Below are 22,282 nucleotides of genomic sequence, written 5' to 3'. Positions count from 1 at the left end.
TTTTCCCAGTCTTTTTGATAGGGTGCGTATCCTTGCTTGTTTAGTTCCCATCTCTGGTCCCCTTGCAGCCATATCTCTGTGACTCCCATTTAAGTACAACACTCTCAGTTCTATTGACTGCCCCTCTTCTTGTAGTTGACACCTTATCAACTGTGCCTGAAGTTAGATTCCTGACTGTTTCCATAATCTGTCCTATTAGTTTTCATACTCTGTAAGATTCCTGCCTTGGGTGACTGTATGGAATTCATGCGTTTTCTCTGTGTCTGAGTGGGTTTCCATGGAGTGCACTGGATTCCTCCCACACCCAAAGATGTGCAGGTTATGTGGATTGGCCATGCCAAAAATTGCCTTGTAGAGCCCAGGGATGTGCAGGTCAGGTGGAGTTAGCCAGGGGAAAAATCCCATGTGGGTTGACGGCAAAGGGATGGGTTTGTTGCTGTGGGTGGGATGCTCTTTGGAGTTTCACTGTAGACTTGATGGACTGAATGGCCCTTTTCTGCACTGTAGGGATTCTATGATTTTATTGATGTAGGCTAGGCCAGCATTTATTGTGCGTGTCTAATAACTTTATATTGGGGAATTCAGCAATGGTAACACCACTGAATGTAATGAGGTACAGTGGTTAGATTCTGTTTTGTTAGAGATGGTCATTGCCTGGCAGTTGTTTGGCACGTATTTGCCCAGGCCTTGCAATATTTGGATATGGACTGTTTTAGTGTCTGAGCTTCACAAATCATGCAGAATATTGTGCAATAAACAGCAAATATACATTTCCGACCTTATGATGGAGGGAAGGCCATTTACACTCTGCGGTTTACTATTGATCAGAAACTAAATTAGACTAGCCATACAAATACTGTTGCCTACCAGAGCATGCAAGAGGTTGGTTTACTTAGCAGCCAAGAGGCCGCCTACTCTATGCTCGGTAACTCGTAACCTGTGTCCTTAAAGCCTTGTACTCCATCCATGAGGCACATTTGAGGAGCATGATGGAATCCTTCCCACTTGCCTGGGTCAATATTGAATAAGAGGATCTTGAAGAAAATCCTTTGTTGAACTATTGCAGCCCATATGTATGTACTCCCAAGGTGCTGTTAGGAAGGAAGGTCCAGAATTTTGACATGGTGATGGTGAAGGAACAGGATATACTTGTATCTGCTGCTCCTGCCCTCTTGTTGTAGAAGTTGAGTGTTTAAAATGTGCTGTCAAAGAAGTCCTAGTGAATTGCTGTGCTCAGTTTGTGGTTGGTATAGCTGTGACTGATGGTGGAAGAATTAAATGTTGAAATTGGTAGATGGGATGTTCGTCAAGCAGGTTGTTTTTTAATGGATGTCGTCGATTCTCGGGTATTGGAGGAGGTACAATTGTTCAGACAGTTGGAGAGCCTTAGATCATACTCATGGCCAGCTTTGAAGGCTATTGGCAGCACTTGGGAGTCAGGAGTGAGATATGTACTACAGAATGCCCAGCTTCCGACCTGGTCTTTTAGCCAATTTATAAGACTCGTCCATTTTTAGATTGTATTTGAGCAATAAAGGAAAAATTATTTATTTCAAACCGTAATACTTTAATTTTGTTCTATATTAAATAATACTTCAAACATAATTTCTAGTGAAGACTAAATGAATGTACATTTTTGAAGCCGATCAGGTAATATGAACATTATACATCTAATGACAGTGTATTGTATAAATAGCAACTCTCACATGGCCTTGTTTGTTTGATTAATTCAATTCATATGTGATTTCAGAGTATTATTCACAGCTTTGAGTTGATTTGGTTCATTAGTATGTGTGGTTTATATCAGTACAGGAAGATGGAATAGAATTGCTACATGTGTGGTTCTACTTAGGAAATCCACAGCGACTGCTAGCCTTTGACTTAAATTTACTGCACTACCTGAATAGTGACGGGCTGTTGAATTGATACAATTAGTGTCATATTTACTGAGAAGCACCTAGAGACACATGTACTGAGCAAATACCTAATGTAGTCTAGAATTCTGTACAATGTATAATAATAGGATTACAATTAGTTTTTATACCAGGGATTCTCACTGTTTTCTGAAATCATATTTAACATATTATTGTTGCAAATTGTGTAGAGCACTTGTAGATTGGGAGGCTAGAAATTAGAATTTGGGGTTTGTAAATTGCTAGGGGGTAAAAGCATTGCGTGGTCCCTTTAAAACATAGTGTGTTTAGAAATTTAAAATGAATGCCTTGAGTGGCAGCTTGAAAGTTTGCAAGAACACAAAGAGAACCCAAATTGAAACATTTGTATCAAGAGGCTGTACAGTTAGCAGGCCAAACAGCAGTCCTTTTTACCGAGACAACAGGATTTTGAATTAGTCAATCAATTTGAACCACCTACTTACATATCAAAGACCTATTAACGTCTGATGGTTTGACAACATAGGACCAATCCTATTGTAAGAAATATTTATATGTCATCAAAGGTATAAAAAGAAGGGGCAGTTGGACAAAGACCCCAGACCTAGCTGCCATCTGCCAGAGCTAATGGTCCTCAGCTGTCAAGAGAGAATCCCTGGCTCCCTCAGCTTCCTCTATGTCTTAGGGAAAGCATCATCTAAATAACAACAGTACCAATTGAAGAATCGACAGAGAAGGTATAGAACATTCCAGAAGACATGTAACCTGGCTGTAATTTCTAGAGACTGAATTTTTTTAAAATATGCAAACAGAACTTGTGTTTCTTGGATATACAAGCATACTATTAGAATTTTGCTTTATTTGGGAATAATTAATAGTTAGAAGGGATTTATTTGGTTTGTTAATAGTTCCATTAATTTGTTCACTGTTAGAGTTAGATAAATAAATTGTTACTTGTTGATTTTAAAGTGATTTATTTTATTTTAATTAACTACTAGACATTGCTGAAAGGCAGGTTACACCACTTCTCACATTCTCTTTTACAGATTATGGGGCGAGGTGCTTCTCTTTGGGTGTTTTGGTTTTAGGTCTTGGGATGAGGGTCAACCTCCACTTTATGACATTATCATGTGATTTGAGATAATATTCTTTGAAAAGTATGTTTGGGCAAAAAAAACACGAATAGTACTTTCTCAAATGTGAAGGTGTATTATTCGTATTATGTAACTTCAAAAAGAGGGAATTGTAGTGTTTTTTAAAAAAAAGACATTGATTTAGGGCTACACTAAATCCTTGCTGACTTATTCTAATCTGACCCTGCACGTCCAAGAATTTAGAAATCTCATCCTTAACAATGGATTCTAGAATTTTCCCAACAACCGAGGTTAGCCTAATCGGCCTATAATTTTCCATCTTTTGCCTTGATCCTTTCTTAAACAAGGGGGTTACAACAGCGATTTTCCAATCATCTGGGACTTGCCCTGACTCCAGTGACTTGAAAGATCACAACCAAAGCCTCCGCTATTTCCTCAGCCACTTCCTTCAGATCTCGACGATGTAGCCCATCGGGGCCAGGAGATTTATCAATTTTTAGACCTTTTGGCTTTTCTAGCATTTGCTCTTTTGTAATGCCTACCATACTCAACTCTGCCCCCAGACTCTCCTTAATTGTTGGCATACTACCCATGTCTTCCACTATTACTAGCTAGCCTACCTTCATATTTGATCCTCTCCTTCCTTATTTCTCTCTTTGTTATCCTCTGTTTGTTTTTGAAGCCTTCCCAATCTTCTGATTTCCCTGTGCTCTGGGCCACTTTATAGGCTGTCTCTTTTTCTTTGATACATTTCCTGACTTCCTTTGTCAGCCATGGCTGTCTAATCCCACCCCGGATAATCTTTCTTTCCTTTGGGATGAACCTCTGTACTGTGTCCTCAATTACACCGAGAAACTCCTGCCATTGTTGCTCGACTGTCTTTCCCGTTAGGCTCTGCTTCCAGTCGATTTTCATCAATTCCTCTCTCATGCCCTTGTAATTACCTTTATTTAACTGTAACACCATTACGTCTGGTTTTGCCTTCTCTCTTTCAAACTGCAGACTGAACTCTACCATATTATGATCGCTGCCGCCTAAGTGTTCTCTTACTTGAAGATCTTTTATAAAGTCTGGCTCATTGCATAGCACTAAGTCCAGAATAGCCTGCTCCCTTGTGGGCTCCATCGCAAGCTGTTCCAAAAAGCCATCTTGTAAACATTCCATGAATTCCCTTTCTTTGGATCTACCGGCAAGATTATTCACCCAGTCCACCTGCATATTGAAGTCCCCCATGATCACTGTGACCTTGCCTTTCTGACATGCCCTCTTTATTTCCCAGTGCATCTTGCGCCCCTGGCTCTGATCACTGTTAGGAGGTCTGTACATAACTCCCATTATGGTTTTTTTGCCTTTGTGGCTCCTCAACCCCACCTACACAGACTCCACATCCTCTGATCCTATGTCATTCAGTGCTGTAGATTTAATTTCATTCTTAACTAACAAGGCAACCCCACGCCCTCTGCCCACCTCCTTGTCTTTTCGATAAGTTGTGAATCCTTGGATGTTTAACTGCCAGTCCTGAGCTCCCTGCAACCATGTCTCTGTGATGCCTACCACATCATAATTATTCAAGAGGATTTGTGCTGTTAATTCATCTACTTTGTTATGAATACTATGAGCATTTAGGTAAAGTGCCTTAATGTTAACTTTCATATCATTATTAGAGTTATTGGAAATCCTAAGATGTCTTAAGTTATCCTTCCTTTTTGCTGTATTCCTAGTCTACCTCAAGTTTAAACCCACCTGTACACATGCTATCCTGCTACTTATCTTTCCATTTAACTCCATACTCCCTGTCGCTTTCACTTTCCCTCCCCACCCCCCCAACTCAGATGTTTCAAGTCCTACTGACAACCCTATTTATCCTTTTCACTAGAACACTGGTTCCAGATCGGTTCAGGTAGAGACCGTCCCATCGGTACAGATCCCCCCAGTTCCAAAACTGATGCCAATGCCCCATGAAATGGAATCCCTCTTTTCCACTCCAATCCCTTAGCCACTTGTTTACTTCCCTAACTTTCTTTTCCCTGTGCCAATTGGCATGTGGCTCGGGCAGTAATCCGGAGATGATGACCCTCGAGGACCTGTACTTCAATTTCTTTCCTCGTGCTTGATAATCCCTGAACAGATCCTCTACCCTAGCCTTGCCGATGTTGTTCGTCCCAACGTGGACCACAACAACTGGATCCTCCCCCACACGCTCCAATATCCTTTCAACCCGGTCAGAGATGTCCCGCACCCTGGCACCGGGCAGGCACTCACCATGCGGGACTCCCGATCCGGCTTGCATAGGATACTATCTGTCCCCCTAATTATAGAATCCCCTATAACTACCTGTCTTTTTGCTCCCCCCTCTTGAATTACCTTCTGCACCACAGTGCCGTGGTCAGCTGGCTCATCCTGTCCACAATCCTTTTCCTCAACTGTACAGGGAGCAAGAATCTCATACCTGTAGCTCAAGGTCAAGGGCTGAGGCTCCTGCACTCCTGAACTTGGAATCCCCCTACCTGCCTCACTTACAGTCACACCCTGTTGACCCTGAACATTTTTTGAATTTGAATTACTTAATCTACTGGGTGTGACTGCCTCCTGAAACAAAGTGTCCAGGTAACTCTCCGCCTCCCGGATGTGTCGCAGAGTTTGAAGCTCAGATTCCAGATCATTTACTCTGATCTGGAGTTCTTCCAGCAACCAACAGTTACTACAGATGTGGTTGCTGCCGTTCACAATGAGATCAGCCAGCTCCCACATCATACAGCTACAGCACATCACCTGTCGAGCCATTGCTACTTATTTAGTTAACTTTTACAAAATGCTTAAATCGCAATCACTCACCTTCCCAACTGCCTCTCTGCTCCGACTTCACTTCCGCCCAGTTCCCGCCGCTCTCTGCATTAAAAATGGACTGCTGGCTTCGTGGTACACATTGCTAGTACTGTGCATTAGTGGTGGAGGGAGTAAAAAGTTACCGTATTATTGTTATGACATGGAGACAGATAGATTAACCAAATCAGCCATTTTACCTCTGTATTTGCAACACAGTAAAATCAATACTTTCAAAGACCCTCAAAATTGACGCCAGTAGTTCCTAACCAGACATTTCTGAATCACTGATCACAGACTCTGCATTATGAATTCTAGACTCTGGGTTTGTAGCTTAAACAAAAGATTTAGCAACTTATTCACAACTTCAGCAGAAAAAAAGTAAAAACAATCTCATTAATGCCAATGATTTAAACCCAATAATGTTTGTTTTCAGCCCCATTCGCCCAGGGACAGATAGGCAAACAAACACAATTAAGGAATAAATAAAAGGTAATAACAAAATTGGCCAAATTAGAATCATAGCATCCCTTCAGTGTGGAAGCAGGCCATTCATCCAGTTGAGTCCACACCCAACCCTCTGAAGATGTGCACGTTAGTTGGAATTTCCCCATAGAGTCGAGCGATATGCAGACTGGATGGATTAGCCATGGTAAATACATGGTTACCCTCTGCAATGGTCTCATGCAAGGATGTTGGTTCTGTTCTGTTTCAATCCTGCAGACTTGTACAGGTCCCACCTTTCCCAAAAACAAACCCAGTGATCTAAGAATTTAAAGGTTTCCCTCCTAATCCAACTCTTTAGCCATACATTCACCAATTTACCTTTATCAGTACTCACTACATATGGTACTAAGCATAATCCAGAGATTACTGCCTTTGAAATCTTGATTTTTAATCTGCTACATAACTCCTTAAATTGTTGCAGGATCTCAACCCTCTTTCAACCTATTAATTGGTCCCAATATGAACCACAGTCTCTGACTATTCACCCACCCTCTTCAGAATGCCATGTTGCTGTTAAGTAACGCCATGACCCTTGCCCCAGGGGGCAACACACTTGCCTAGAGTTACATCTATGCCCTTCACTATTGAATTTCCTACCCAGACTGATCTCTGTCTCTTTCTGCTCCCTCAGTTATGTAGATGTAGCTCAGTTATGTAGCTTTCCAGTGTAACAGTCATTCTCACTGTTTTCTAACAGAAAATCTTTCTTTGAGTGAGATGGCCTCTGGAGCTTTCCTGAGTACTTGCCTGCCTCCCTTTATTCTTCATCGACTGCAGATCCTTAAGCTGTGATGTCTAAAAGCTGCTATTCATGTAACTCTCAGTCTCATGGATGTACTGTAGAGTTTTTCATCCAAAGGTTGGTGGTATTCTGGAATGCACGACAGGGTATTGAGGTGGGTAACCTCACAACCATTTAAAAGTATTTCAATGAGCTGTTAAAACATCATAACATTCAACGCAATGGACCAAGTACTGGAAAATGGGACTTGTGTAAATTTAGAGTAGTTTTTGCCAGTGTAGCCTCGATGCATCAAAGGACCTCTTGTACATTATATAAGACTGTAATACATTTCTACTTTGATCTTTCTCATTGACACTTTCACCTTCTAAGTAGTAAGTGACCACGCTGATATTCCTACTTTCTGCCCCATACTTAAAAATAAAAATATATTTATGGGACGTGAAGTCAGAGGAACATTTTTTTTGCCGATCTCTGATTGTTTGACAAGGTGATGGTCAGCTACAGCCTTGAACTGCATCAGTCAATGTGGCATAGATCCACTGTCAGTGTCAGTTGATCTCAGCAGTTTCAATCCTTTTAGATTTTGTGATGGTTGTATGCAACTGCATGGTTTGTTTGGTCGCTTCAGAGGGCATCTTGGAGTCAGATGAATTTTTTTTCAATAATTGGCAGTGATTTCATGCTGACAATTACAGAGAGATCTTTTCTCTTCAGTTCCAGATTTATGAAGTAATTTTTAATTCCAGCAGTACCAGTGGGATTTGAATCTAAATTGCCAAAGCTTTATGACCCGGGTGTCTGAACTATTAAGTCTAATGTGCAATTACATTGTACTGAGTGCCACCTTTCTCCCTCTCAAATTATTTGTTGCTCATGCAAGATTATCTGTGTTCACTTGTAATTTTCTAAAATCTACCCCAAAATTAGAAATTGTGTTTTGCAAGAATTTTTAAGACTTCAAATTCTTACTGCAAATTGTGAACAAAAATTGTGAAAAGACTTTTGGTTTAAATTGCATTTATTTGAACGCATGAGGCCCGATTGGTAAGGCAGATGAGCTCAGAGCATGCATTGGCTCTGGGAACTGGGATATTATAGCCATAACAGAAACATGGTTGAGAGAAGGGCAGGGTGGGCAGGACTGGCAGCTCAGTGTTCCAGCATGTAGAAGCTACAGGCATAACAGAACTACAAGTCAGCGAGGAGGGGGAGTTGCCCTTTTGATAAAGGAGGACATAATAACTAGAGAGGATGTTCTTATGTGGTCATCAAATAAGGCTGTATGGTTAGAACTTAGAAACAAGAAAGGGATGGTCACTCTGTTATAAACCCCCTAAACAGCCAGCGGGTACAAGAGGAGCAGATATGTAGAGAGATTGCACATACCTGTAGGGAAAGCAGAGTAGTATTGGTTGAAGGTTTTAATTTTCTGTCTATTGACTGGGCCATTCAGAATGTAAAAGGCCTGAATGGAGTGGAAGTTGTCAAATGTGGCCAAGAAAGTTTCCTAAATCAATATGTAAAGGGCCCTTCTCAAGAGGGTGCACACTAGACCTCCTCTTAGGTAACGAGGTTGAGCAAGTGACAGAAGTGTCAGTCGAAGAACAATTGGGTCCAGTGACCATAACACTCTTAGTTTTAACAAAGTTATGGAAAAAGACAGGGCCACAGGTTAAGGGGCTAAACTGAAACAGGGTCAATTTTGGGGCTATTAGGCAGGATCTAGCAGAGATCGATTGGGTGAGTCTGTTGGAAGGAATTGGAATGACTCTCAAATGGGATGCTTTTAAAAGTGTGATATCAAGAGTCCAAGGACAGTATGTCACTGCTAGGCTGAAGGGAGAAGCTAGCAAGTTTAGGGATTCCTGACTGACAAGGGATATTGAGGTTCTGGTCAGGTAAAAGAAGGTGGGATGCATTGGGTTTAAGGTACTGGGCTCAAGTGAAACCCTTGATGACTATAAAAGTGTAGGAGCACACGCAGGGGGAAATCAGAAGACCAAAAAGACAGTATGCGATAGATCTGCCACATAAGGTGAAAGAGAATCCCAAGAGGTTTTATAGTTATACTAAGAGCAAAAGGGTGGCTAGGGAGAGAGTAGGTCCCCTGAAAGATCAGCATGGCCGTCTATGTGTGGAGTCACAGGAGATGAGGAAGATTTTTAATGAACATTTTTCCTAAATGTTTTTACTGAGGAGAGAATCAGGGATGCTAAGGAAATAAGGGAAATAAGTGGGGACGTTTTGGACTGCATAAATATTACAAGAGAGAAAGTGTTCGCAGCCTTAAAGCGCATTAAGATGGATAAATCCTCTGGGCCTGGCCAAGTCCATCCTCGGACATTGTGGGAGGCTTGGGAAGAAATTGTAGAGGCCCTTGCAGAGATTTTTGCTTCATTTTATCCACTGTAGTTCCAGAAGACTGGATGGTGGCTGATGTTGTTTCATTGTTTAAGAAAGGGAGCAAAGACAAGACGGGGAACTACAGGCTAGTGGGCCTGACATCAGTGGTAGGCAAGTTAATAGACAAGATGCTGAGGGACAGGATCATCTACCATTTGGATAGTTAGTATGGATTTGTGCGTAGGAAGTCATGTATGACAAATCTTTTAGAATTTTTCGAAGAGCTAACCAAGAGGATAGATGAGGGTAGGGCAGTGGATGTTGTTAAATGGACTTTAGTATGGCCTTTGACAAGGTCTCACATGGCAGATTAGTCATGAAAATTCGGTCGTGTGGGATCCAGGGAGCGCTAGCTAATTGGATTCAAAATTGGCTCAATGGTAGGAAACAGAGGGTTATGGTTGGAGGTTGTTTCTCAGTCTGGAGACCTGTGACCAATGGTATGCCACAGGGTTCGGTGCTGGGACCTTTGTAATTTGTTATTTATATAAATGATCTGGATGTGAATTTCCAAGGCTTGATTAGTAAGTTTGCAGATGATGCAAAATTAGGAGGTATCATTGATAGCGAGGAAGGTTATTGAAAACTGAGGGTTGGCAAATGCAGTTCAATCAAGGTAAGTACGAGGGTTTGCAGTTTGGAAAGTGAAACCAAGATAGGACTTATACAGAGATAATGGGAACTGCAGATGCTGGAGAATCCAAGATAACAAAGTGTGAAGCTGGATGAACACAGCAGGCCAAGCAGCATCTCAGGAGCACAAAAGCTGACGTTTCGGGCCTACACCCTTCATCAGGGAGGGGGATGGGGAGAGGGAACTGGAATAAATAGGGAGAGGGGGGGAGGTGGACTGAAGATGGAGAGAAAAGAAGATAGGTGGAGAGGAGAGTGTAGGTGGGGAGGTAGGGAGGGGATAGGTCAGTCCAGGGAAGACGGACAGGTCAAGGAGGTGGGATGAGGTTAGTAGGTAGGAAATGGAGGTGCGGCTTGAGGTGGGAGGAAGGGATGGGTGAGAGGAAGAACAGGTTAGGGAGGTGGAGACAGGCTGGGGTGGTTTTGTGATGCAGTGGGTGGAGGGGACGAGCTGGGCTGGTTGTGTGATGCAGTGGGGGAAGGGGAGATTTTGAAGCTTGTGAAGTCCACATTGATACCATTGAACTGCAGGGTTCCCAAGTGGAATATGAGTTGCTGTTCCTGCAACCTTCGGATGGCATCATTGTGGCACTGCAGGAGGCCCATGGGTCTAGGCCCGAAACGTCAGCTTTTGTGCTCCTGAGATGCTGCTTGGCTGCTGTGTTCATCCAGCTTCACACTTTGTTATCTAGGACTTATACAGTAAATGGTAAGTTCCTGAGGAGTGTTGTGGAACAAGGCAGCTGAGAGTACAAGTACATAGTTCATTGAAAGTAACATCACAGGTGGATAGGGTGGTGAAGAAGGAATTTAGCATGCTGGCTTTCATCTGTTGAGGCATTGAGTTTAGGAGTTGGGATGTTATAAATCATTTCATAAATTGTGGGTGAGGCCGCACTTGGAGCATTGAGTACAGTTTTGGTCACCCTGTTGTAGGAAAATTTTGTTAAACTGGAAAGTGTACAAAGAAGATTAACGAGGATGTTGCCAAGACTACTAGGCCTGAGTTGTAAGGAGTGGTTGGCCAGGTTAGGAATTTAGTCCTTGGAATGTAAGAGAATGAAGTGTGACCTTATTGAGGTATATAAAATTATGAGGGACATAGATAGGAAGAATGCATATAGTCTTTTTTCCCCCAGGAATGGGGAATGGAAATCTTGAGGGCATAGGTTTGAGGTGAGAAGACCTGAGGGGCAAATTCTTCATGCAGAGAGTCATGCATATATGGAATGGTCTGCCAGGGAAAGTGGTTGAGGTAGGTACCATAGCAACATATAAAAAACATTTGGATAGATACATGAATGGGAAGTGTTTGGAGGGATATGGACCAAATGTGGGCAATTGGAACTAGCTGAGTAGGCACTATGGTCAGCGTGGACCAATTTGGGTCGAAGGGTCTGTTTCCTTCCTGTATTACTCTATGACTCTATAACTCTAAACGTCTATCCACTTATCCTTGTGAAATCTCATTTCCTGACATTTTATGCCACTTTGGGGGAAAAAAGGCACCCTTTATTTCCAGTGCTTTGCTTTCTGAATGGTAGTTTGCCAGCAAGCTGTTCTGTCATTTCTCACGGATTACACCTTCTCTGATTTTATTCATTTGTCTCTTATGGAGCACCTTATTGCAGGCACTTTGAAACCTAGATAAATTACCTGTGCAGCATTACCATTGTCTGCTCTTCCTGTTGTAAACAACTCATTCAGTTTGTTCAAGCAAGAGACTTTCCTTTTTGAGCTATTCATTCTTATATTTCTCATTGCTAGATGTTCTATTCTTATCTTTACTAAAGAATCTACTCCTTTTTCATTACTGATGAGAAGCTGACTGGCCAATAATTCCTTGGATGTGTTCAAAGCTTTATGGTGGGTCAATTGAGGAACAGTGGAGGACTTTCAGAACCATTTTTCACAGTGCTCAGCAGAAGTATATTCCAGTGATGAGGAGGAACTGTAAGAAAAGAGAGAGCCAGCCAAGCATGTCAAAGAAATAAAGGAAAGTATCAGATTGAAAAAAAAACACATGCAAAAAAGCAAAGAGTAGTGGGAAACCAGTAGACTGGGAAATCTTTAAAGGCCAACGGAAAGCCACAAAAAAGTTATAAAGAAAAGTAAGATAGATTATGAGAGTAAACCAGCTCAGAATATAAAAACAGGCAGCAAAAGTTTCTATAAATATGTAAGCCGTAAAAGAGTGGTCAAGGTAAACATTGGTCCTTTAGAGGATAAGAAGGCCAATTTAATAATTGGGAATGAGGAAACAGCCGAGACATTAAACAGTTATTTCGTGTCGGTCTTTACTGTGGAAGACAGAAATAACATGCCAAAAACTAATGGCAAGAAGGTTATAGCAGGTGAGGACCTAGAAACTATCATTATCACGAAGGAGGCAGTGCTGGGCAAGCTAATGGGGCTAAAGGTAGACCAGTCTCCTGGCCCTGATGAAATACATCCCAGGGTACTAAAAGAGGTGGTGGGGAAAATAGCAAACGCACTAGTAATTATTTACCAAAATTTACTGGACTGTTGGGTGGTTCCCCCAGATAGGAAGACTGCCAATATGACACCACTGTTTAAAAACAGAAGTAGACAAAAAGCAGGTAACTATAGGCCAGTTAGCTTATCTTTGGTAGTGGGAAAATGCTTGAATCTGTCATTAAGGAAGAAATAACAAGACACCTGGACATAAATTGTGTCCATTGGGAACACCCAGCATGGGTTCATGAAGAATAGGTCATGTTTAGCTAATTTGGTGGAATTCTTTGAGGACATTACTTGCATGGTGGACAGTGGGGAACCAGTGGATGCGGTGTATCTGGATTTCCAGAAGGCATTTGACAAGGTGCCATGCAAAAGGCTGCGACACAAGATAAAGTTGCATGGTATTACAGGTAATGTATTGGCATGGATAGAGGACCGGTTGACCAGTAGAAAGCAAAGAGTAGGGGTAAATGGGTGTTTTTCTGGTTGGTGGTTAGTGGCTAGTGGTGTGCCTCAGGGATCAGTGTTGGGACCTCAATTGTTTACAATTTACATAGATGATTTGGAGTTGGAGACTAAGCGTGGTGTGTCAAAATTTGCAGATGTCACGACGGTGAGTGGTAGAGCAAAGTGTGCAGAAGACATTGAAAGTTTGCAGAGGGATATAGATAGTCTAAGTGAGTGGGCAAAGGCCTGGCAGATGGAGTATAATGTTGATAAGTGTGAAGCCATCCATTTTGGTAGGAATAACAGTAAAATGGCCTATGTTTTAAATGATTAAAGAAAATTGCAGCACACTGCTGTGCAGAGGGACTTGGGTGTCCTTGTGCATGAATCGCTACAAGTAGGATTACAGGTGCAGCAGGTAATTAAAAAAGCAAATGGAATTCTGTCTGCCATTGCTAGAGGGATGGAGTTTAAAAACAGGGAGGCTATGCTGCTGCTGTGTCAGGTCCTGGTGAGGCCACACCTGGAGGACTCTGTGCAGTTTGGTCTCCTTACTTGAGAAGTGATATACTAGCACTGGAGGGGGTGCAGAGGAGATTCATTAGGTTAATTCCAGAGTTAAGAGGGTTGGATTATGAGGAGAGACTGCATAGACTGGCATTATACTCATTGGAATTCAGAAGAATGTTTCTTATAGAAACATAAGATTATGAAGGGAATAGATAAGGTGGAGGCAGGGAGGTTGATTCCGCTAGCAGGTGAAACTAAGACTGGAGGGCATTGCCTCACAATAAAGGGAAGCAGATGTGGGACTGAGGTCAGGAGGAACTTCGTCACCCAAAGGGTTGTGAATCTGTGGAATTCCCTGCCTAGTGAAGCGGTTGAAGCTACCTCGCTGAATGTTTCTGAGGCAAGGCTAGATAAATTTTGAACAGTTAAGGAATTAAGGGTTACGGTGAATGGGCAGGTAAGTGGAGCTGAGTCTCAAAAAGATCAGCCATGATCTTGTTGAATGGTGGGGCAGGCTGGGGGGGCCAGATGGCCTGCTCCTGCTCCTAGTTCTTATGTTCTATCTGCTTTTTTAAATGTAGGAATTACATGCACAAGTAGTAGGTGTAAATAAGAACCAGGAATTGATACAGACATGGTGGTCTGAAAGGCCTGTTCCTGTGCTATATTGAATTGTATTATATTTCATTGCAATCTGTCAGTGCTCTGGCACTGTATCTTTTTCTAACGAATTTATGAATGGTAATGTCGCTTTTGTCTCTTGCCTCAATTTTGACATGAACGCAGTCTATCTGGACTAAAAATTTTGTCCTTTAGAGTTTATCTTGTTTACTGAATATGTCATCTAAAAAAAATTAAATGAATTTATTAATCATTTCATCTTTCATGCCAGGTTCACCTGTTCTGTCTCCTTGGTGAATACTAAAAGGGAATAACACTTTAACATTTCTGTCAGCTGTAACTAACCTTGGTATTATCCATTCCATTTCATACTGGTCCAATTCCAATTACAGCCTTCCTTTTAGTTGACAACTATAAAATATTTAACTGTTTTTGTTTTATGTTCTCACATGCTTTAATTTCATCATTGGTTTTGTCTTACTGTTTCCTTTTACATTTTTTCTAATCTCTTTGTATTTTCTCATATGTCTTTCTCTTCTGTACATAATAGCTGCCTCTTCCCCAATCCTTTATTTGAGCCCTTCTGTCTTAATTCACCCATGGAATCCCACATGCACTTATGTTTTTTTTTCTTCTAGAAGAATACATTTCCTCTGCTTTCGATAAATCTGGGATATAGAGTTAACGTTGATCGTTCCCAGAGCAGCTCCCTTTTGACTCTTTATCATTGTGGTGCCATCTCTGGTGCGTTTCTCCCAAACTTCTAGATATAAAAACACAACATTCCAATAGCCTATTAAACTCTTCTGTGCTGTTGAAGCTGTTTTAGACTGTTTATACCTCTGCCTTTTTTTTCAGCTAATTTTGGAATGATTTGATAGAACTGAGACTGTTTTTTTGCCAGTTCATGTCTCAGGGAAGAGTTAACCATGTTTCTGTAGGTATGAAATTGATTATAAGTCACACCTGGAAAGGACATACAGTTTCCTTCCCTAAAAGACATTAGTAACTGGTTGATTGTTTTTAGAACATAAATATAGAACAGCACAGCCTAGGAATAGGCCCTATGGCCATAACACATTGGAGCAGAAATTAGGCCGTTTGGCCCATCGACTCTGCTCAGTTATTCAATCATGGCTGATAAGTTTCTCAACCCATCCTTCCATTTTGTCCCTGTAACCCTCTATCCCCATGACAATCAAGAACCTATCTATCTCTGTCTTAGATACACTGAATGATCTGGCCTTAACAGCTTTCTGTGGCAATGAATTCATCACGTCTGTGCCAATCAAGGTGCCATTCTAAACTAATTCCATCTGCCTGGTCATGATCCATATTCTTCTGTTCCTTGTTCGTTCTTATGTCTGTCTAAATGCCTTTTAAACGTTGCTAACATATCTGCTTCTGTTACCCACTGCCCCGGCAGTGCGTTCAAGAACCTATGACCCTCTGTAAAAAGCTTTCCTTGCGCATCACCCTGATACTTCTCCCCTTTCACTTTAAATCTAAGCCCCCTAATATTTGAAATTTTCCCCCGGGGAAAAATGCTGACCATCAACCTAAATTTTATATACTATTAGGTCACCCCTCAGCCTCTGAATCTTGAACAAAAACAATCCAAGTTTGTCCAATCTCTCCTTATGGGTAATACACTCCAATCCAGACAGAAGTATCTTGCACCCTCTCCAAAGCTATATTAGAAAGTTATTCCTGTAGTATGGTGCCAGAACTGTACACAACACTCCAAATATGGCCTAACTACAGCTACAACATGACTTAACAACTTTTATACTCAGTGACTTGGCTACATCTGTGTCCTGGCAAAGTAGACACTATTTTACGAGAAGGCCAAACTTCATCGTGACCCAAGAAATGATCTAGCAGTGATGCTAATTTTCCCTTCTCAGCAGATTGCTGTCACATTCTGAAATGAGCAGTTGGGCTAATCAGCATTTGATTGAAAGGACTGTAGTAAAGATTAATATTAATCTTTTTTTCGATGCATTACATTCAAAATCTATTTTTTCATTTGCGAAGTGACTTCAACTGTAGTGTTATAAGAGAACCTACGTAATTGTAAGAAAAGGAAATCTTTTTCTTTTAAACAAAGTTGCCAGATAAAGTTTTGAATTAATATTCCCAACGATGGATGCACGAATTCTTAGGATATTTTTGCAATTTAAACTCTGACACCAATTCAAAAAAATAATGTATTAGAACATAGAACAATACAGGGCAGAACAGGCCCTTCGGCCCTCGATGTTGCGCTGACCTGTGAACTGATCTGAGCCCCTCCCCCTACACGAAATGCTTCCTTTTTCTTTTTGATTAGGCTCACATGTTTCCTTTTTCTTTCTGATTAGGTTCACGGAAAGAATCTTTCCAATCACTTTCGCGTTGGCCTTTATGACCATACCGAAAAGGCATACAACGTTTGCTGGGGAAGGAAGAGTTGCCAATCACTTACCTGTCCTCCCATTCCCATTTTGTCTCTTTTCTCCACAGGCTGGCTTTTGTTTAAAAAAAAGTCTAAAAAAATCAGAGTTCTAGATTTAATGACATGTCAAAGTGACACAGTTTTTGAGCTACAGTTTAAAATTGCATGCTTAATTATGCATTTCTCTCCCTCACTATCCACAGGTGTTTTCTTCCTGTGCTTTCACTTGTGCATACTTAAGTTTTAGTTAAGTGGCTATATCATTTGTAACAGGATGGTTAATGATTAATGATCACACTGCAACACCCTGAGACAAGTGAACAAAATTATTTGTCCCTGGTTTTTAAGTTTTGTGATTTATCTTGTTCACTCCTGTTGTAGCAATAGTTCTGCTCTGGTTTTGAAGTGACGTAATATGGTTAACATTTAAAACACCTAAAAGTCAACAACGTTTCTTCATAAGTAAGCTGACATCAATTACAAGTAAAGTTGTGGATTTAATTAAAATAGAGATTATTTTAAAAATCAGCATCAATAATTCTCACAATGGTAAAAGCCCTAATACTTTAGCTTTATGATTCCTTATTGCAGAAATATTTATTTTTCCAGAACTAAGTTAGTACTGGAGATTTTTTAATGTCCTATTGAAAAACATTCAAAACTGTATATGCACATACACAAAAGGACAGTGAACTGTTGACTTTTTTTAAGGTGGCTGAATGCACACAGCTGACAAAAAGAAGTGTGAAACTTTGAAGTCACTGCTGGAAATAAAATTACTCGACTGGTTTTTTCAGCATGATCTTAATTTTATCCGTCTATTTGTACTTTTGATGATCTATTTGGACTGAGTCAATCCTTTAATAAATAACTTGGGCTGCTAAGCTTCTTCCACATCACACTGCTTTCATCACCTCTGTGGGATGGCAGATGGCTCTCAGTAAGGAGAAATTCACCTCGAAGTTTGTATTTTCTTGTGCAAGTTAATTGTTCGATTTCAACCTCCCTATGCTCCCAACCGTGCCCCCCCATTTCCCCGCCCCCACATTTGGCAGGGAATTTTTCTGTGTGGCGACAAAGCTGTATTAAGGATGCACATTACATAGTAATAAAGACAATCAGGGAAGGCGGGAACTGCGGATGCTGGAGAGTCTGGGATGGCGGGGTGTGGAGCTGGATGAGCATAGCGGGCCGGGCAGCGTCGGGGGAGCAGGGGGGCTGATGTTTCGGACCTACATTTCTGAAGAAGGGTCTGGGCCCGGGGTGTCGGCCTTCCTGCTCCTCTGGTGCTGCTTGGCCTGCTGTGTTCATCCAGCTCTACACGTTGTTATCTAATAAACACAAGCAGGCAGCTTTGGAAGAGAGCAAGACATGAGAAATTATGAAAGTGAAAGGAATGTATTGAACTTAAGTTTTGGAGGCTGTATTTGTTAAAACTTTCACAATTTCCATCCTTGTGGACCTCACACAAGTAACACATTCTGGGCATAATGCCCAGATGCTGATTCATTTCAAAATTTCCATTCTTTTCCTTTTCTGTCTGCATAAGATAACTTTATTGGGCATTTATTCTTTGTTGTATATGTGTGAGTTTTCATGCTTTGGTTAGGGAAAGAATAAAACTCATTTTCTCTGCTTTTTAATGCATGCACAGTTTATAGAGTTAAGGATGAGACTGTAGAGTCTAGATCACTTACATTTTCTGGTAGCTTATGCCTTCCTTTTACATTAGTATTTGTTGTGCTTTATTGCAGCTTCAAATCTGTGCTTCATTGAGCAAGAACTAAAGAAATGAAGAGAATGTAGTTTTTATATATTCTCCCTTTGCAGTAATCAGTTGTTAGGATTATTTTTAAAGTGCAGAGCCTTCATGATGTGGCCTGTGCTCAGTGTCAAAATATGACATACTCATCAACTGAGAAAATGTGGAATATTTTGAAAGAAAGTGACAAAAGGCATGTTACTTTGCTATTCAGAGGAAACCCAGTCAGCCGTTGGATGGCTGATCAATACGAGGACTTGAAGCTTGAATTCTTAGATTACCAATTATAAATCTCATCTTTTTGACTGGAACACTGGAAAAAAGGAAGTAATTTAGTGCTTATCAACTGCTTTTTCATGTCAAAGTAAATGAAAAGAATTTTTAAAATGAAAGAATTAACCATCACCAGTAAATACTTATGCAACCAATTAGAGATTTAGATGCAAAGCCCATCATGGACGGTGTGAACCATCAAAAGTGAAGTGTAGGGGTTAGGGAGAGTGGGAAGTAAAGCACTGTCTTCCTCCACAGTGCCCACATTTCTCTCTGAAAACATCAAGAATGCTTGCTACGTCTCCAGTGACAGCGAGGAAGTATATTTGTTTAAAAACTGAAAAATCAACTGATTGCAACTGTGTACATTCAATGGCTTGTTGAGAATGAAGGAACTTCAAAGTTGATTTGACTAACATGCTTTTAAGAGGGATTTATCTATCCTGGTTCTCTTGAGGCAGGGTGGGGAGGGATGTTTTAAACCTGGTGTCAAGGTATCTACTCCATGGAAAGCAGAGTAAGTAGCTTTAGGTTATTTTTAAAGGAGACATAAGAAGCATGAGTGGATGGAGTCAGGCTCACGTAGACCCAGAATTTTAGTTTTTTCTTCAAGTTGCTGAAAGTGGAGTTTCTAGAGTTGAAACTACTGGATACAGGGCACTCTCTGCTGCAAGATTCATGTGTCTGGTTTTTCCTTTCTCCTGGACTGGAGGAGATAGCAAGTAAGAAAAATCTGTCTTGCTGAATTTGTCTTTACTAAGGGTATCTTTATAGATGCTGCTGTATTGGAACAGTTGATGAGTATAGCTAAATAATATTATTTTGTTTGATATTTTGATAAAGTTAAAGTTGTACCTATTCTTCTTTTATTTGTATTTTAACTGTGGTGAGAGAATAAAGTGTGTTTGCTTAAAGCCTAGTAGTTTGACCAATCAAATCACATCTGGAACAGAGCACCGTACACTTGACCTCAAATAAGATAAAATTTCAGGTCTCTGCTATCTCCTTGGTATGGCTGAGTGGTTTGGTATGGTCTATAACCCAAGAGTTCATGTGCATAATAAATCAAGATAATTTAATTTGTATATCAGTTTACTTCCCAACACTACAATCAGTTTGCCTGACATCAATTGTACGATTCTTGACCTAAGATATTTTGTCTGTAAGTAACTTTTGAAATACTCTGCGAATGTAGACAATTAGATCACACAAAGGCATTGCTAGTGTGTATACAAAACAATATTTTTGAAATGTTTTGCTGCTGCTGTCAAAAGTTTAATTAATAATTATATGTAATTAGACTGGTTTTAACCAACCTGAACAAAAAAGAACAAAATTCAGGAATTAAGCAGTTCAAGTAGTGGTATTGGAGATAGAAAGTTTTCAGATGTGATGACCCAATTAAACAGTTTCTAAACTGTTTGATAAACTACTGAACAAGTGAATTAATCTTTTCTTTCTCTGTTTCTGCAGTGAACAAAGCATATGCCAGGCGCGGGCTGCTGTTATGGTGTACGATGATGGCAATAAGAAGTGGGTACCAGCTGGTGGAGCAACTGGGTTCAGTAGAGTACATATTTACCACCACACAGGCAACAACACGTTCCGAGTAGTGGGGAGAAAAATTCAGGACCATCAGGTAGAACTTTGGTTTTATGCTGTGGACATCTAATTTCAACATTTTCATGATTTCCCTTCAACATTTTCATGATTTTCTTGAGTTTTCATGACATGTTCCTTTAAATTTTGGTTTGTTTTACTTTATTTTTGTCGCAATTTACTTTGCGTGTGGCAATTTTGGTGTGTACCTGACAAAATAATTTTTCAATTTTTTTCAGCATTTTATCAGGTATTTAGAATAGCCATATAGTTGTGACATTTCCTTATTTTACATATTGAGCAGAGACATCATATGGCTGTTGTCTGTTAATAATTAATTTTCAGCCCTGTATATTGATGGCAAGGAACGCTGGCATTTATTGCCAGACCTGCTTCATTTTAGAAAATTGATGGTGGGCTGCCGTCTTGATCTTGAGTTCTCCATGTGGTATAGCTGGTCCTGCAGTTCCGTTTCATAGGGAGTTCCAGAGTTTTGATAGACTGACCTTGAATGTATGTTCATGTGGAGATCGTGGTTCTCCTGTTTACCTGCTGACTTTTGTCTTTCTGGGCAGCCAAAACCGTGAACTGATAGGTATTGCTAAACAAATTATTGTGAATTATTTCAGTACATCCTGTAATTGGTGCATGTAGCAGCCATGGTAGGTTATTGGTGGATTTAGTGGATGTTAAAGTCAGTGGATAGGGTGTTGAACAAGCAGACTGACTTGATCTGGGCAGCTCTTGTAGCTAGACCTGTTCAGTAAGCAGAGAGTGCTCAACTGCATATCTGACTGTGCCCTGAAAGTGATAGAATTTAAGAATTAATTAATTGGGGTTGTCATAATGAAAGGATTTAGAGGGAACAAATGTCTTAAGATGTATCTGGTAAAGCTTTTTTATGTCAGCATGTAGAAGATCCAACAAGGGACAGTGTAGTGCTGGACCTAATTCTGGGAAATGAAGCCAGACAGATCTTTCAGATGGCAGTGGCAGAGCATTTTAGTGACCACAATTCCATGCTTTTGAAGTTCATATGGAAAAGAAAAAGATGGTCTACAAAAAAGGGTTTTGGATTGGGGAAGACAGATTTTATTAAAATAACCAAGGATGTGGCCAAAATAGACTGCGAGCTGATTGATTGATTTTTTTTTATTGCTGTGTGTACTGAAATACGGTGAAAAGCTTTGTTCAGATCAAACGGACTTAGAGGCATACAGATTTCGTTACTTGAGACCAGAGTGTATTCAACAGTCTGATAATGGCTAGCATACAGGTTACATTATTTGAGGCTAGAGTCCATTCAGCAGTCTGATAACGGCTGGAAAGAAGCTGTTCCCAAACTTACTTGCAAGTGTGTTCAGGTTTGTGTATTTTCTGCCTGATGGAATTGGTTGTAGGAGGTCATTATCGTGGTATGAACACTCTTTGATGATGTTCGTGTGAGGTTCGTTTTTCAGAGACCCTCATGGACTTGATGCAAGAGCAAGACACCGACCTGGTTACAAAAACACAGTCCTTTATTATTAAGCAAGTACAAGCTGCGGAGGATTGGTGTACGCAATCTGGCACAGAGTGCTGAGTATCATGAACAATTCTCTCCAAATAGGGGACAGTCGCTGCTTTTATACCCTTGGAATTGGCAGATACATAAAACAATTACTACAGCTGAGAACAGGATACAGCTTTGATCGTCACAAAGTGTATGATAGCGACAGGATGCGATTTCAAGTGGTGACAGCTGCCTGGCTTGATCAAAGGCCACTGACCTGGCCATTTCAGCAGAAACGGGGGTAGGCAGCAGTGTGGGTAGAGCCATAAAAATTATAGAGCTTAATGCCATTTGTTTTTACAAATGTTTCACACCCCTACAGATATTTTGCACACAATCCAATTTGGGCAGTAAGTTGAGACAGTGTTCACATACCCCTGAATGAGGAGCATAAAATTTCATGGGATGTTAACCTATTAACATCTCATTGGCTGCCTTTCTGCAGCAGCAAGCCATGTAAATAGAGTTGTGGATGGAAGGTTGGCTTCCAAGATGGTCCGGGC

At 40.7% G+C, this 22,282-nt stretch overlaps 1 protein-coding gene across 2 annotated transcripts in view; it reads left to right on the top strand.

Moving 5' to 3' along the window:
- enah (ENAH actin regulator) overlaps nucleotides 1–22,282 on the top strand; it is a 350,400-nt gene that overhangs the window by 131,309 nt on the left and 196,809 nt on the right. For both annotated transcript variants that reach the window (XM_059645099.1, XM_059645100.1), the window contains exon 2: nucleotides 20,102–20,267. In XM_059645099.1, coding sequence (XP_059501082.1) covers nucleotides 20,102–20,267 — 166 coding nt within the window. The remainder of the gene's footprint in view (nucleotides 1–20,101; nucleotides 20,268–22,282) is intronic.

This window comes from Stegostoma tigrinum, chromosome 4, assembly GCF_030684315.1.
Source record: "Stegostoma tigrinum isolate sSteTig4 chromosome 4, sSteTig4.hap1, whole genome shotgun sequence".
NCBI lineage: Eukaryota > Metazoa > Chordata > Chondrichthyes > Orectolobiformes > Stegostomatidae > Stegostoma > Stegostoma tigrinum.
Note: the sequence above shows the minus strand (reverse complement) of the source record. Positions and strands in the feature narration are given on the sequence as shown.